Source organism: Acartia tonsa, chromosome 5 (assembly GCF_053477335.1).
Source record: "Acartia tonsa isolate MP-2025a chromosome 5, ASM5347733v1, whole genome shotgun sequence".
Taxonomy (NCBI): domain Eukaryota; kingdom Metazoa; phylum Arthropoda; class Copepoda; order Calanoida; family Acartiidae; genus Acartia; species Acartia tonsa.
In genome coordinates this window covers 2,543,108-2,562,089 of record NC_137264.1, presented here as the reverse complement: position 1 = coordinate 2,562,089, position 18,982 = coordinate 2,543,108, and the positions used below count along the sequence as shown (strand labels likewise).

At 30.4% G+C, this 18,982-nt stretch overlaps 1 protein-coding gene across 1 annotated transcript in view; it reads left to right on the top strand.

Annotated features, from left to right (window-relative positions):
• Positions 1-18,982, top strand: part of LOC145318533 (uncharacterized) — a 49,091-nt gene that overhangs the window by 15,803 nt on the left and 14,306 nt on the right. Inside the window, exons 10-13 of the mRNA XM_080159849.1 lie at positions 219-254; positions 892-979; positions 4,857-4,922; positions 8,027-8,100. Of these exons, the coding sequence (XP_080015975.1) occupies positions 219-254; positions 892-979; positions 4,857-4,922; positions 8,027-8,100 (264 nt within the window). The remainder of the gene's footprint in view (positions 1-218; positions 255-891; positions 980-4,856; positions 4,923-8,026; positions 8,101-18,982) is intronic.

Here is an 18,982-nt window from a genome sequence, read left to right as displayed (position 1 = left end):
TAGGCATTATACAAAAGCAAAGCATCTCTATCATTAGGCATAAAAACGTTGAACGACATATTTACATTTAAAAAAAAACTGATATGAAGTTCCCCAAACTACAGGATAACATACATATATGGACATATGCAAGAAGAGGCACAATTATAACGCTGTTTTGCTTATTTCATTATCCCAAATCATCCTAGAAATCATCACACCAAACAATCTTTTTTTAGAATCTTGTGTGAGTACAACTGTGATCTTGAAGTCAGGTAAAATTTTAAATAAAAAAGTCCATATAAAGTTCAATAAGAAAAAAAGTTTTCGAAAGAAAGGTCAATTTAGTACAGTTTTAACACGGTGTAAAAAAAATTGCTACGGTTCAGTTTCTTATTTAAGTTGTCGTGGCTTACATAATATCGACAAATTATTTTCAAAATAATTACTGACAATATTTATGATGTTAATACAATTTTAAGGGTTTTCTAAAAAGTGGTCGTAGATTGAATAATTTCAACATATCGATAGTCTAAATTCATCTACTTATTTTGAATTAATAGCGATAATTTTTTGACATGACTGTTACTTAAAAATCAGCATGTATTATTGTGTTACTTCTGAATGTTGTTATCCTTGTATTTCTAGGGACGGTGACGGGCATAGATGGAATGCCATAAAGGAACAGCAAGTATTATTGTGTTACTTCTGAATGTTGTTATCCTTGTATTCCTAGGGACGGTAACGGGCACACATGGAATGCCATAAAGAAACAACAAGTATTATTTTGTTACTTCTGAATGTTGTTATCCTTGTATTTCTAGGGACGGTGACGGGCACACATGGAATGCCATAAAGGAACAACATGTATTATTTTGTTACTTCTGAATGTTGTTATCCTTGTATTCCTAGGGACGGTGACGGACACACGGCACTGTGGAATGCTGTGAAAGAACAAAGATTTGATATGGTCCAGTTTCTCATCTATAAAGGAGCTAAGGTGAGGTGCTTTCCAATAAAAAGCGTATCGAGCACTTAAACCCAAGTAAAGAGTAGATGCTCACAGAAATGTTCAATAAAGATCATTCGTCTCTCTTAAGTAGCAGTTGAGTTATTTGTATGTATTTCCTATCAAAGCTCTTTTTAGTGCCTATAAAAATGACGTCACGCAATACAATTGACCAATGATAGGACAAAACACAGACTAGGTTACTAATCGGCAGGGCCAGTATAATACATACATTTTAATTGACCAATGGTAGGCCATTATGACGTCATTTTTATAGGCACTATAAAAAGTTCCTGATTTACAATTTTATAATAACGAAACAATTTGGTTATTTAGTAGATATGCATATTAGTGAAAGGAATACAGAAAATAGCTGTATATACAGTGTGTTTTTTTTATGAGAACTTTTTTGAAAGCAAGTTTATCCCACTTATAGTTTTCAGAATTTAATGATTAATGGCTTATTTTCTTCGTTTTTTAATGCAATTAATAGAACACCAAAAAAGTATTTTAGTTTTTATTATAAAGTACAGTAAAATCTAAAATTCATAAATTAGGTGTCAACTTCTAAAAATGGTTTAGCGCATTTTTCTTATGCTCAAATATTCAACCTTTTGCAAGAATGGCTGCTAAACACTTCAAAGTTTAGATATAGAGCTAAAAATGTATACAGATACTATTAAGGATATGTACTAGAACATATCAAAGTTTGAAAGTCATATCTCAACCAGGGAGGGAGTACTGGTCCCCCAAAGTCGAAAAAAATCCAATTTTTTTAGGCATAAGAAAAATGCGCTGAAACCATTTTTAGATGTTGACACCTATGATTTGAATTTTAGATTTTACTGTACTTTCTAAATAAAAACTGAAATATTTTTTTGGTGTTCTATTAATTGCATTAAAAAACGAAGAAAATAAGTTATCAACCATTAAATTCTAATAACTATAAGTGGGGTAAAATTGCTTTCAAAAAAGTTCTCATAAAAAAAACACACTGTATTTAATACCTAACGACCAAAAATAAAAACAATAAGTATATAAAAGTAACAGAATGTGTATGAATCTGCCTGTCTGGTTGCTTTAATTATTTCTTCCTGGGAAGGTTATAACTATTTGGGTGGAGAGTACCACCAAGAGCAATCCTAAGAGAAATCGCTCCTAAGAAAACAAGGATGACAACATCCATAAAAGCGAAGCACTGAAACGGTAGAACAAACGGACATTAACACTTGTATGGTGTCAGAACTGAATAATCAGAATATAAATGTATAAGAGTAAAATTGTAATTAAATTTGTTGAAAAACTGCTTGATACAGGATAATGTTTATGGACATACTTATATTTTTAGGACTTGATTATAGAGTTGCTTCGCTTGTAACATTATACTTTGTTGTCCCAGGAATCAATATACTAAAATTCAGATCAATCGGATGATTAGATCACATATAAATTTGTTGTTAAAAAAAGTAAAAAAAATCAACATGTTTAAAATGGACGTACGGACATTCTGGTAATGATTATAGAGTTGCTACGCTTTCCAAATCGTACCTAACTACTACAGAAATCACCTTGCAAAGTTTGAAATTGATAGGACAATTTTAACATGCCTAAATTAACGGGGAAAAAATATCCGTTCTGGATGGACGGACGGACCGAACCTAATTATAGAAAAGATAATCTCTGAAGTATTTCTAACATGCCTAAATTAACGAAAAAAGCTATCCGTTACGGACGACCCTAATTATAGAAAAGCTTCGCTTTTAAAAATGATGTACCCCCCCTCCTTAAACTAAGGTGTCTCTATATGCGGCTAGGGGATTAACCACTAGTAACGTAATAAAAAATACCGAAAGCTGGGTTTATTAAGAAATTAATTCCAGATTTTGCTTCTATTATTAAAGTTCCTGTTTTTATGAAAATAATCTAATAAAATTTTGATTTTTAGAATGAAAGAAAAGAAATATAAGGAAATTATAATATGATTAATTTTTGTAGAAAATTGAAAACAAGGAGGACTATATCCAAGTTCCAAGCTTATATATCTGTAACATATCAGCACATAAAAAATAGTCTTAAAATTTAAAATTAAAGTTTTAATTGCTTAAATTTCTTATTTCATGATGCTTATTAAATACATAATATATATTACCGTTTAAGACGTTATAATAGAGACGTTACGCTTATAACATTATGTTTAATTGTCTCTGGAATCTTTAACTCCAAATTTTAAGAAGGATAAGAATATCATGTAATAATTTGTGTAAAAAACTTCATTTTATTTTAAAAATCATACATTATCGTCACAAGAATCTTCATTTAGGAATTAAATCGTCATGATTCTAACATGACCCTAATAAATGCTAACCGTTAAGTATGTATACAACATAAGTGTAGAAAAGTTTTTTTTAGTAATGATAGAAATACTTTTCACTGGGAAATATGATTTTTTTTCTTTTATTCTCAATTTTATGTTAGAAGCTAATTAATTTTCAAATATACGGAAATTAATTTTGTATTATTAGATTCGAAAGAATGATAAAGAGAGGGGTAGGTTTATGGTAAAATCCGTAAAGGTTATGTGTTGTAAGTAAAAAACAGTAGTAGAACGATAAAAATTTATGTTACCTTTTTTAAAAAAAATTTTGTCTATAGTTCTTTTCAATAAGAAATACACATATTTAGTGAATATTATCGTTCTACTACTATCTTTAAACCTTAAAACACACACCTTTACGGATTCTACCATAAACCTACCCATCTCTTTGTGGGAGGCAGGGATGACTGGAATATAAATTACACTGGTACCCAAAGTATTATAACAAAGCTATCTTATTAATTGGCTCAAGAACTTTGGGTACTTGATTAAAAACTAATAGTGTCCAAACTTGTGTATCAATTCATCGTCTATTGACTTATCACTGATTAATAAAAAATCTCCAAAATTATATAAAAAAAGATTGACATCATAGTACAGACAGTTCATGTTACATATTTTTGATTACGAGTTTTGTGAATGCATATTATGATGTTATTAGCTTCTCAATTATCACTAAAACAAGAATGACAACATCCATAAAAGCGAAGCACTGAAACGGTAGGACAAACGGACATTAACACTTGTATAGTGTTAGAACTTAATTATCATAATATAAATTTATAAGAGTCAAAGCAAAATTGTAAGTAAATTTGTTGAAAAACTGCTTGTACAGAAAAATGTTTATAGACATACTTACATTTTTAGGACTTAATTATAGAAATGCTTCGCTTATAATATTGTACTTTTTTTGTCCCAGGAATCAGTATACCAAAAATCAGATCAAACGGATAATGAGATGACATAAAAATTTGTTGTTAAAAAAGTAGAAAATTAACATGTTTAAAGTGGACTTACGGACATTTTGGTAAAGATTATAGAGTTGCTACGCTTTCTAAATCGTACCTAACTACTAAAGAAAAGATTCGCTTTTAAAAATATCAATGATACTCCACTGTACCCCCCCCCTCCCCTAGGGGCTTCACCTAAGAGGTAAGATAAAAATGTTTTTCTGCCAAATAATAATAATAATGTACATAGGGTTTTATTTTAGAAATTTTACATAGTAACTACTATAGTCACATGGGGGGGGGGAGGGGGCAAGTTGACCCCCCAACACCCCTACTCTTTCTCTCGTAAAAAAATAGGGGGTCATTATCTTCTAGGAGGTTGATGTTACTATCTATCCCCTAAAATAGTTATAATCCTTCCCAGGACCTACAAAGCAGGAATGAGAATCTACACTGGAAAGTATAACCATATCGGTTCAGCGGTTAACAATCCTTTGGTACACACAGACATCCTAACACTTTTATACAAGGAAATATCTTTCAGGTGTTTTATTCTGATAATGATGTATCCTGTCCCCTCCAACTTGCCTGCAAGACTCCACTATTAAAGGTAAAGTATTTATGTAATGAAAACTCATGTCTCGCACGAGTTTATAAATTGCGCATTCGATCTTCTTGGCGAGCTGATGGGCTGCTCAAACTGCGTCATAACTAAAGATGTTAAAACAGTAACTACTTCTTTGAAAGTTGGTATTTTAAATTTTCAATAGGGGAAATTTCAAAGTTGGATTGTGCAATATTAATATTTAAATCAGGGCAACGTTCTTGACTATATCAGCGTCATAACTAAAGACGTTAAAACTATACCTTCTGCTTTCAAAGATGTACGACATCAATATTTGGAGAGAAAGGGGATATTCTTGGATCAAAATTAGACGCAACTTTTTACAATGAGCTGTTAGGACTTGCAATGGTTTGTTGTCTGAAATTTTTTTTGATAATTAATGCTTTAAATAATTAAGCCACAACAAATGTTCACCTTAAAATGTTTATACAAATACTGGAGGTATGTCAAAGACGGGCGGATATTTAAAAATTTAAAAGTTGTTTTGCAAAAAAAAACTTATTTTTATTTCCAGTTTAATTGAACAAAGCAATTAAAGCCAGAGGTCATTGTCTTGTTGCACAACTTTCAGATTGTACTATCATTTCTGCATAAAAATTAGTTTCATTTAATTTTCCAATCAAAATGAATTAAAATTTCTATATTATTTTGATATTGTTAGTAACTGTTCAATTTGACATAAATGGTATTTTGATATTGAGTTAATTTGCATTTTCAAAATAATGCTCTTTTTTCAGTTTTTTTTTTGTAGAATTACCATATTGTACTGTTATGCGGAAATTATAGTACACTAACTTTGAGTGTTTTACACTGCAAAAAAAATTAGCGCTAGGCAGCCGCAAAATACCTTTTAAAAACAAATGAACAACCAAAAGTGTTTTTAGCATGGCTATCTGACCATTTAGTATATCTTAAATACACAACTGGTTTTTAAGTTGGCGGCGTATGCGCAACTGCCGCGCCATGGAAATTTTTAGCTGAAAGTTTTGAGTAATTATCCTGTTTACTATTGTGGTTTACTTCCTACAATTATCAACAACACAGGTTTAGATTCTAGGATCAAAAAGGGATAAGACAATGACCGAAAAATTGAAATACATTTCCAATGAAAATACGGTTCCAGAACAAACGCAGGAGTCCCAAACGTCGGAGTGGACAAACGCATGAGTGCTAAAATATTAATTTAATCACATTTTTCTATACAGGTTAGGTTAGGTTAAGATATGACTATACAAATAAGCCCCCCGCAGGGGTTAGGAATTTAAAAAACCTAAAAATGGTTTGAAATAGGTTAGGTTAGGTTAAGTTTCCACTCCTGCGTTTGTCCACTCCGACGTTTGGGACTTCTGCGTTTGTCCTAGGACCGAAAATACACAAATTTACCATATCTGTAGATTACAATTAGTGGTTGGAACGTTTGGACACTCAATTAAGGAAACCTCTAGGGGCGTAGCCGCTAGTTATCATTTAATAATCTTAATAATTTCATATGCGTTAAGATAAATAAATCCTATAATATAAAGTAGTAAGTTTTTTTTTGTCTGAAGCGAAGGATTTCGCGAACAGCTGAACCAATTTGCTCCTCCTTTACAGTGGAGCTTAGAATAGGCCCAAGAGGGGGGGGGGGTCATCCCCAACCCCCCAGAACCCCAAAAATTTTTCCTTGGTGAATGGTCTACTTAATTCCCTAATGTGTCCTTGGATGCCTCTAGGGACAAAGTCACAGTACATTATATAAATTAAATATTTTATCACTTTCATATTGATCTTTAATTTGAAAGAAAAGAGCTTTCCTTAAAATTCTTCCAGATAATAAATGTTTAAGATAAGTGTATCTAAAAATAGTGTGACAAATAAGTGTTGGAATTTTTGTTTCGAAAATAATTTTAAAATTATTAAGAAATCTTTTTATAAAAAAAGATCGGAATTTTTCTAAACTTATTTGTTGAAAAATGACGTTCAAGTTATTGTCTCAATTCTCTATTGGAATTGTCTTTACTTTTTAAATGCAGAGCATAATTAATAAACCTTCGCTTCCCTCACTCTGTCTGTCTTTGTATGTGAAAGTGTCTGTCTGGGTTGTGTAACGCCAGTTTTCTATAAAGATCGTGTCCTAACTTTTGTGATTTTTTAACCCATTCGTGACGAGCTCCCAAAGTTCAAAGTTTTGATTAGCCGGGTTTCAACAAAATAGATTTTTTCAATAATTACTCAACAGAATTTTAAAAAAAGATGTCAAATTAAAGATTTTAATTTTCCCTGGACCTATAAGAAGCTTCATTGTAAAGGAGAACTATTTCGGTTCAGCGGTTAGCGAGCTCCTTCGCTAAGGACAAAAAAGCTTAATACTTTATAGAATAGGATATTTTGATATCTTGAATTCAACAACAACGACTTTACAAAGCCTTGAATTTGACTAAAAGAATTATAATATGAACACTTTCTATCAGTGGCGTGCACAGGATGTTGCCTGTGGCTTCCACATAGTGCAACCATCTAAACCAAATTCGATTGGTGTGTAAGTTTTAATAAATTTTTAAAAACAAGATAGGGATTATGCATTTGTACGGTCCTAGTTGACTTTGTGATTCCTTACTTTTGTATATATGTATTTAACCATGCTAAAGTCAAATAAATGTTTTTTATGTTATGTAATACAGGTCCGAGAAGGGTATTATTTCTCCCCCACCCCTTAAATTTAAGGGATGGGTATAAATACAAATAAACTTTGTATACTTTTCAGGTTAGGTGACACCAAATAATGACAATGGGAGCTAGCATGAGTACAGCCCGGCAGGGCTAGAGCTCCAGCGCAGAAGAATATTCTTAATAAGATGAATGTAAAGTTTCATATGAGAGGCGGGGGGTCAAGGGCATCCAAGCTTTTTTTATTTGGGGGGGGGGGTTAATCTTTATATCATATAGGCAAGAACGTCCGAGTTTTTTAATTATTTAATGGGGGAGAAGGGGGGGAGTAATCACCCCTTTACCCCCGCCCCCATTGGACGTCCTTGTGGGGGATGTTGTAATTCACAAGTTGGTTCGAGAGAGTAATTATAATTTTATAAAAAAAAATCTTTGATTTTTAGGAGAAGGGGAGAGATATTTGTAGTTTGTTAATATCACATGGAGCTAATCTAGAATATAAAGATATTGCTCTCAGGTAACAACTTTGTTAAAATCACATGGAGCTAATCTAGAATATAAAGATATTGCTCTCAGGTAACAACTTTGTTAATATCACATGGAGCTAATCTAGAATATAAAGATATTACTCTTAGGTAACAACTTTGTTAATATCACATGGAGCTAATCTAGAATATAAAGATATTGCTCTCAGGTAATAACTTTGTTAATATCACATGGAGCTAATCTAGAATATAAAGATATTACTCTCAGGTAACAACTTTGTTAATATCACATGGAGCTAATCTAGAATATAAAGATATTACTCTCAGGTAATAACTTTGTTAATATCACATGGAGCCAATCTAGAATATAAAGATATTACTCTCAGGTAATAACTTTGTTAATATCACATGGAGCTAATCTAGAATATAAAGATATTACTCTCAGGTAACAACTTTGTTAATATCACATAGAGCTAATCTAGAATATAAAGATATTACTCTCAGGTAACAACTTTGTTAATATCACATGGAACTAATCTAGATTATAAAGATATTGCTCTCAGGTAACAACTTTGTTAATATCACATGGAGCTAATCTAGAATATTAGGATATTACTCTCAGGTAACAACTTTGTTAATATCACATGGAGCTAATCTAGAATATAAAGATATTACTCTCAGGTAATAACTTTGTTAATATCACATGGAGCCAATCTAGAATATAAAGATATTACTCTCAGGTAATAACTTTGTTAATATCACATGGAGCTAATCTAGAATATAAAGATATTACTCTTAGGTAACAACTTTGTTAATATCACATGGAGTTAATCTAGAATATAAAGATATTACTCTCAGGTAACAACTTTGTTAATATCACATGGAACTAATCTAGAATATAAAGATATTGCTCTCAGGTAACAACTTTGTTGATATCCCATGGAGCTAATCTAGAATATAAAGATATTGCTCTCAGGTAACAACTTTGTTAATATCACATGGAGCTAATCTAGAATATAAAGATATTACTCTCATGAAACAACTTTGTTGATATCACATGGAGCTAATCTAGAATATAAAGATATTGCTCTCAGGTAACAACTTTGTTGATATCACATGGAGCTAATCTAGAATATAAAGATATTACTCTCAGGTAACAACTTTGATGATATCACATGGAGCTAATCTAGAATATAAAGATATTACTCTCAGGTAACAACTTTGTTAATATCACATGGAGCTAATCTAGAATATAAAGATATTGCTCTCAGGTAACAACTTTGTTGATATCACATGGAGCTAATCTAGAATATAAAGATATTACTCTCAGGTAACAACTTTGTTAATATCACATGGAGCTAATGTAGAATATAAAGATATTACTCTCAGGTAACAACTTTGTTAATATCACATTAAGCTAATCTAGAATATAAAGATATTACTCTCAGGTAACAACTTTGTTAATATCACATGGAGCCAATCTAGAATATAAAGATATTGCTCTCAGGTAACAACTTTGTTAATATCACATGGAGCTAATCTAGAATATAAAGATATTACTCTCAGGTAACAACTTTGTTAATATCACATGGAGCTAATCTAGAATATAAAGATATTACTCTCAGGTAACAACTTTGTTAATATCACATGGAGCTAATCTAGAATATAAAAATATTACTCTCAGGTAACAACTTTGTTAATATCACATGGAGCTAATCTAGAATATAAAGATATTACTCTCAGGTAACAACTTTGTTAATATCACATGGAGCTAATCTAGAATACAAAGATATTGCTCTCAGGTAACAACTTTGTTAATATCACATGGAGCTAATCTAGAATATAAAGATATTACTCTCAGGTAACAACTTTGTTAATATCACATGGAGCTAATCTAGAATATAAAGATATTACTCTCAGGTAATAACTTTGTTAATATCACATGGAGCTAATCTAGAATATAAAGATATTGCTCTCAGGTAACAACTTTGTTAATATCACATGGAGCTAATCTAGAATATAAAGATATTACTCTCAGGTAGTAACTTTGTTAATATCACATGGAGCTAATCTAGAATATAAAGATATTACTCTCAGGTAACAACTTTGTTAATATCACATGGAGCTAATCTAGAATATAAAGATATTACTCTCAGAAACAACTTTGTTAATATCACATGGAGCCAATCTAGAATATAAAGATATTGCTCTCAGGTAACAACTTTGTTAATATCACATGGAGCTAATCTAGAATATAAAGATATTACTCTCAGGTAACAACTTTGTTAATATCACATGGAGCTAATCTAGAATATAAAAATATTACTCTCAGGTAACAACTTTGTTAATATCACATGGAGCTAATCTAGAATATAAAGATATTACTCTCAGGTAACAACTTTGTTAATATCACATGGAGCTAATCTAGAATATAAAGATATTACTCTCAGGTAACAACTTTGTTAATATCACATGGAGCCAATCTAGAATATAAAGATATTGCTCTCAGGTAACAACTTTGTTAATATCACATGGAGCTAATCTAGAATATAAAGATATTACTCTCAGGTAACAACTTTGTTAATATCACATGGAGCTAATCTAGAATATAAAAATATTACTCTCAGGTAACAACTTTGTTAATATCACATGGAGCTAATCTAGAATATAAAGATATTACTCTCAGGTAACAACTTTGTTAATATCACATGGAGCTAATCTAGAATATAAAGATATTACTCTCAGGTAACAACTTTGATGATATCACATGGAGCTAATCTAGAATATAAAGATATTACTCTCAGGTAACAACTTTGTTAATATCACATGGAGCTAATCTAGAATATAAAGATATTGCTCTCAGGTAACAACTTTGTTGATATCACATGGAGCTAATCTAGAATATAAAGATATTACTCTCAGGTAACAACTTTGTTAATATCACATGGAGCTAATGTAGAATATAAAGATATTACTCTCAGGTAACAACTTTGTTAATATCACATTAAGCTAATCTAGAATATAAAGATATTACTCTCAGGTAACAACTTTGTTAATATCACATGGAGCCAATCTAGAATATAAAGATATTGCTCTCAGGTAACAACTTTGTTAATATCACATGGAGCTAATCTAGAATATAAAGATATTACTCTCAGGTAACAACTTTGTTAATATCACATGGAGCTAATCTAGAATATAAAGATATTACTCTCAGGTAACAACTTTGTTAATATCACATGGAGCTAATCTAGAATATAAAAATATTACTCTCAGGTAACAACTTTGTTAATATCACATGGAGCTAATCTAGAATATAAAGATATTACTCTCAGGTAACAACTTTGTTAATATCACATGGAGCTAATCTAGAATACAAAGATATTGCTCTCAGGTAACAACTTTGTTAATATCACATGGAGCTAATCTAGAATATAAAGATATTACTCTCAGGTAACAACTTTGTTAATATCACATGGAGCTAATCTAGAATATAAAGATATTACTCTCAGGTAATAACTTTGTTAATATCACATGGAGCTAATCTAGAATATAAAGATATTGCTCTCAGGTAACAACTTTGTTAATATCACATGGAGCTAATCTAGAATATAAAGATATTACTCTCAGGTAGTAACTTTGTTAATATCACATGGAGCTAATCTAGAATATAAAGATATTACTCTCAGGTAACAACTTTGTTAATATCACATGGAGCTAATCTAGAATATAAAGATATTACTCTCAGGTAACAACTTTGTTAATATCACATGGAGCCAATCTAGAATATAAAGATATTGCTCTCAGGTAACAACTTTGTTAATATCACATGGAGCTAATCTAGAATATAAAGATATTACTCTCAGGTAACAACTTTGTTAATATCACATGGAGCTAATCTAGAATATAAAAATATTACTCTCAGGTAACAACTTTGTTAATATCACATGGAGCTAATCTAGAATATAAAGATATTACTCTCAGGTAACAACTTTGTTAATATCACATGGAGCTAATCTAGAATATAAAGATATTACTCTCAGGTAACAACTTTGTTAATATCACATGGAGCTAATCTAGAATATAAAGATATTACTCTCAGGTAATAACTTTGTTAATATCACATGGAGCTAATCTAGAATATAAAGATATTACTCTCAGGTAATAACTTTGTTAATATCACATGGAGCCAATCTAGAATATAAAGATATTACTCTCAGGTAATAACTTTGTTAATATCACATGGAGCTAATCTAGAATATAAAGATATTACTCTCAGGTAACAACTTTGTTAATATCACATAGAGCTAATCTAGAATATAAAGATATTACTCTCAGGTAACAACTTTGTTAATATCACATGGAACTAATCTAGAATATAAAGATATTGCTCTCAGGTAACAACTTTGTTAATATCACATGGAGCTAATCTAGAATATTAGGATATTACTCTCAGGTAACAACTTTGTTAATATCACATGGAGCTAATCTAGAATATTAGGATATTACTCTCAGGTAATAACTTTGTTGATATCCCATGGAGCTAATCTAGAATATAAAGATATTACTCTCAGGTAATAACTTTGTTAATATCACATGGAGCTAATCTAGAATATAAAGATATTACTCTTAGGTAACAACTTTGTTAATATCACATGGAGTTAATCTAGAATATAAAGATATTACTCTCAGGTAACAACTTTGTTAATATCACATGGAACTAATCTAGAATATAAAGATATTGCTCTCAGGTAACAACTTTGTTGATATCCCATGGAGCTAATCTAGAATATAAAGATATTGCTCTCAGGTAACAACTTTGTTAATATCACATGGAGCTAATCTAGAATATAAAGATATTACTCTCATGAAACAACTTTGTTGATATCACATGGAGCTAATCTAGAATATAAAGATATTGCTCTCAGGTAACAACTTTGTTGATATCACATGGAGCTAATCTAGAATATAAAGATATTACTCTCAGGTAATAACTTTGTTAATATCACATGGAGCCAATCTAGAATATAAAGATATTACTCTCAGGTAATAACTTTGTTAATATCACATGGAGCTAATCTAGAATATAAAGATATTACTCTCAGGTAACAACTTTGTTAATATCACATAGAGCTAATCTAGAATATAAAGATATTACTCTCAGGTAACAACTTTGATGATATCACATGGAGCTAATCTAGAATATAAAGATATTACTCTCAGGTAACAACTTTGTTAATATCACATGGAGCTAATCTAGAATATAAAGATATTGCTCTCAGGTAACAACTTTGTTGATATCACATGGAGCTAATCTAGAATATAAAGATATTACTCTCAGGTAACAACTTTGTTAATATCACATGGAGCTAATGTAGAATATAAAGATATTACTCTCAGGTAACAACTTTGTTAATATCACATTAAGCTAATCTAGAATATAAAGATATTACTCTCAGGTAACAACTTTGTTAATATCACATGGAGCCAATCTAGAATATAAAGATATTGCTCTCAGGTAACAACTTTGTTAATATCACATGGAGCTAATCTAGAATATAAAGATATTACTCTCAGGTAACAACTTTGTTAATATCACATGGAGCAAATCTAGAATATAAAGATATTACTCTCAGGTAACAACTTTGTTAATATCACATGGAGCTAATCTAGAATATAAAAATATTACTCTCAGGTAACAACTTTGTTAATATCACATGGAGCTAATCTAGAATATAAAGATATTACTCTCAGGTAACAACTTTGTTAATATCACATGGAGCTAATCTAGAATACAAAGATATTGCTCTCAGGTAACAACTTTGTTAATATCACATGGAGCTAATCTAGAATACAAAGATATTACTCTCAGGTAACAACTTTGTTAATATCACATGGAGCTAATCTAGAATATAAAGATATTACTCTCAGGTAATAACTTTGTTAATATCACATGGAGCTAATCTAGAATATAAAGATATTGCTCTCAGGTAACAACTTTGTTAATATCACATGGAGCTAATCTAGAATATAAAGATATTACTCTCAGGTAGTAACTTTGTTAATATCACATGGAGCTAATCTAGAATATAAAGATATTACTCTCAGGTAACAACTTTGTTAATATCACATGGAGCTAATCTAGAATATAAAGATATTACTCTCAGGTAACAACTTTGTTAATATCACATAGAGCTAATCTAGAATATAAAGATATTACTCTCAGGTAATAACTTTGTTAATATCACATGGAGCTAATCTAGAATATAAAGATATTGCTCTCAGGTAACAACTTTGTTAATATCACATGGAGCTAATCTAGAATATAAAGATATTACTCTCAGGTAACAACTTTGTTAATATCACATGGAGCTAATCTAGAATATAAAGATATTACTCTCAGGTAATAACTTTGTTAATATCACATTAAGCTAATCTAGAATATAAAGATATTACTCTCAGGTAACAACTTTGTTAATATCACATAGAGCTAATCTAGACTACAAAGATATTACTCTCAGGTAACAACTTTGTTAATATCACATGGAGCTAATCTAGAATATTAGGATATTACTCTCAGGTAACAACTTTGTTAATATCACATGGAGCTAATCTAGAATATAAAGATATTACTCTCAGGTAACAACTTTGTTAATATCACATGGAGCTAATCTAGAATATAAAGATATTACTCTCAGGTAACAACTTTGTTAATATCACATGGAGCTAATCTAGAATACAAAGATATTGCTCTCAGGTAACAACTTTGTTGATATCACATGGAGCTAATCTAGAATATAAAGATATTACTCTCAGGTAACAACTTTGTTAATATCACATGGAGCTAATCTAGAATACAAAGATATTGCTCTCAGGTAACAACTTTGTTAATATCACATGGAGCTAATCTAGAATATAAAGATATTACTCTCAGGTAACAACTTTGTTAATATCACATGGAGCTAATCTAGAATATAAAGATATTGCTCTCAGGTAACAACTTTGTTGATATCCCATGGAGCTAATCTAGAATATAAAGATATTGCTCTCAGGTAACAACTTTGTTAATATCACATGGAGCTAATCTAGAATATTAGGATATTACTCTCAGGTAACAACTTTGTTAATATCACATGGAGCTAATCTAGAATATAAAGATATTACTCTCATGAAACAACTTTGTTGATATCACATGGAGCTAATCTAGAATATAAAGATATTGCTCTCAGGTAACAACTTTGTTGATATCACATGGAGCTAATCTAGAATATAAAGATATTGCTCTCAGGTAACAACTTTGTTGATATCACATGGAGCTAATCTAGAATATAAAGATATTACTTTCAGGTAACAACTTTGTTAATATCACATGGAGCTAATCTAGAATATAAAGATATTACTCTCAGGTAACAACTTTGTTAATATCACATGGAGCTAATCTAGAATATAAAGATATTGCTCTCAGGTAACAACTTTGTTAATATCACATGGAGCTAATCTAGAATATAAAGATATTACTCTCAGGTAACAACTTTGTTAATATCACATGGAGCTAATCTAGAATACAAAGATATTGCTCTCAGGTAACAACTTTGTTGATATCCCATGGAGCTAATCTAGAATATAAAGATATTACTCTCAGGTAACAACTTTGTTAATATCACATGGAGCTAATCTAGAATATAAAGATATTGCTCTCAGGTAACAACTTTGTTGATATCCCATGGAGCTAATCTAGAATATAAAGATATTGCTCTCAGGTAATAACTTTGTTAATATCACATAGAGCTAATCTAGAATATAAAGATATTACTCTCAGGTAACAACTTTGTTAATATCACATGGAGCTAATCTAGAATATTAGGATATTACTCTCAGGTAACAACTTTGTTAATATCACATGGAGCTAATCTAGAATATAAAGATATTACTCTCAGGTAACAACTTTGTTAATATCACATGGAGCTAATCTAGAATATAAAGATATTACTCTCAGGTAACAACTTTGTTAATATCACATGGAGCTAATCTAGAATATAAAGATATTACTCTCAGGTAACAACTTTGTTAATATCACATGGAGCTAATCTAGAATATAAAGATATTACTCTCAGGTAACAACTTTGTTCATATCACATGGAGCTAATCTAGAATATTAGGATATTACTCTCAGGTAACAACTTTGTTAATATCACATGGAGCTAATCTAGAATATAAAGATATTACTCTCAGGTAACAACTTTGTTAATATCACATGGAGCTAATCTAGAATATAAAGATATTACTCTCAGGTAACAACTTTGTTAATATCACATGGAGCTAATCTAGAATATAAAGATATTGCTCTCAGGTAACAACTTTATTAATATCACATGGAGCTAATCTAGAATATAAAGATATTACTCTCAGGTAACAACTTTGTTAATATCACATGGAGCTAATCTAGAATACAAAGATATTGCTCTCAGGTAACAACTTTGTTGATATCACATGGAGCTAATCTAGAATATAAAGATATTACTCTCAGGTAACAACTTTGTTAATATCACATGGAGCTAATCTAGAATACAAAGATATTGCTCTCAGGTAACAACTTTGTTAATATCACATGGAGCTAATCTAGAATATAAAGATATTACTCTCAGGTAACAACTTTGTTAATATCACATGGAGCTAATCTAGAATATAAAGATATTGCTCTCAGGTAACAACTTTGTTGATATCCCATGGAGCTAATCTAGAATATAAAGATATTGCTCTCAGGTAACAACTTTGTTAATATCACATGGAGCTAATCTAGAATATTAGGATATTACTCTCAGGTAACAACTTTGTTAATATCACATGGAGCTAATCTAGAATATAAAGATATTACTCTCATGAAACAACTTTGTTGATATCACATGGAGCTAATCTAGAATATAAAGATATTACTCTCAGGTAACAACTTTGTTAATATCATATAGAGCTAATCTAGAATATAAAGATATTACTCTCAGGTAACAACTTTGTTAATATCACATGGAGCTAATCTAGAATATAAAGATATTGCTCTCAGGTAACAACTTTGTTGATATCACATGGAGCTAATCTAGAATATAAAGATATTACTCTCATGTAACAACTTTGTTAATATCACATGGAGCTAATCTAGAATATAAAGATATTACTCTCAGGTAACAACTTTGTTAATATCACATGAAGCTAATCTAGAATATAAAGATATTACTCTCAGGTAATAACTTTGTTAATGTCACATGGAGCTAATCTAGAATATAAAGATATTGCTCTCAGGTAACAACTTTGTTAATATCACATGGAGCTAATCTAGAATATAAAGATATTACTTTCAGGTAATAACTTTGTTAATATCACATGGAGCTAATCTAGAATATAAAGATATTACTTTCAGGTAACAACTTTGTTAATATCACATGGAGCTAATCTAGAATATAAAGATATTGCTCTCAGGTAACAACTTTGTTGATATCCCATGGAGCTAATCTAGAATATAAAGATATTACTCTCAGGTAACAACTTTGTTAATATCACATGGAGCTAATCTAGAATATAAAGATATTGCTCTCAGGTAACAACTTTGTTGATATCACATGGAGCTAATCTAGAATATAAAGATATTACTCTCAGGTAACAACTTTGTTAATATCACATGGAGCTAATCTAGAATATAAAGATATTGCTCTCAGGTAATAACTTTGTTAATATCACATGGAGCTAATCTAGAATATAAAGATATTACTCTCAGGTAATAACTTTGTTAATATCACATGGAGCTAATCTAGAATATAAAGATATTACTCTCAGGTAATAACTTTGTTAATATCACATGGAGCCAATCTAGAATATAAAGATATTACTCTCAGGTAATAACTTTGTTAATATCACATGGAGCTAATCTAGAATATAAAGATATTACTCTCAGGTAACAACTTTGTTAATATCACATAGAGCTAATCTAGAATATAAAGATATTACTCTCAGGTAACAACTTTGTTAATATCACATGGAACTAATCTAGAATATAAAGATATTGCTCTCAGGTAACAACTTTGTTAATATCACATGGAGCTAATCTAGAATATTAGGATATTACTCTCAGGTAACAACTTTGTTAATATCACATGGAGCTAATCTAGAATATAAAGATATTACTCTTAGGTAACAACTTTGTTAATATCACATGGAGTTAATCTAGAATATAAAGATATTACTCTCAGGTAACAACTTTGTTAATATCACATGGAACTAATCTAGAATATAAAGATATTGCTCTCAGGTAACAACTTTGTTGATATCCCATGGAGCTAATCTAGAATATAAAGATATTGCTCTCAGGTAACAACTTTGTTAATATCACATGGAGCTAATCTAGAATATAAAGATATTACTCTCATGAAACAACTTTGTTGATATCACATGGAGCTAATCTAGAATATAAAGATATTGCTCTCAGGTAACAACTTTGTTGATATCACATGGAGCTAATCTAGAATATAAAGATATTACTCTCAGGTAACAACTTTGATGATATCACATGGAGCTAATCTAGAATATAAAGATATTACTCTCAGGTAACAACTTTGTTAATATCACATGGAGCTAATCTAGAATATAAAGATATTGCTCTCAGGTAACAACTTTGTTGATATCACATGGAGCTAATCTAGAATATAAAGATATTACTCTCAGGTAACAACTTTGTTAATATCACATGGAGCTAATGTAGAATATAAAGATATTACTCTCAGGTAACAACTTTGTTAATATCACATTAAGCTAATCTAGAATATAAAGATATTACTCTCAGGTAACAACTTTGTTAATATCACATGGAGCCAATCTAGAATATAAAGATATTGCTCTCAGGTAACAACTTTGTTAATATCACATGGA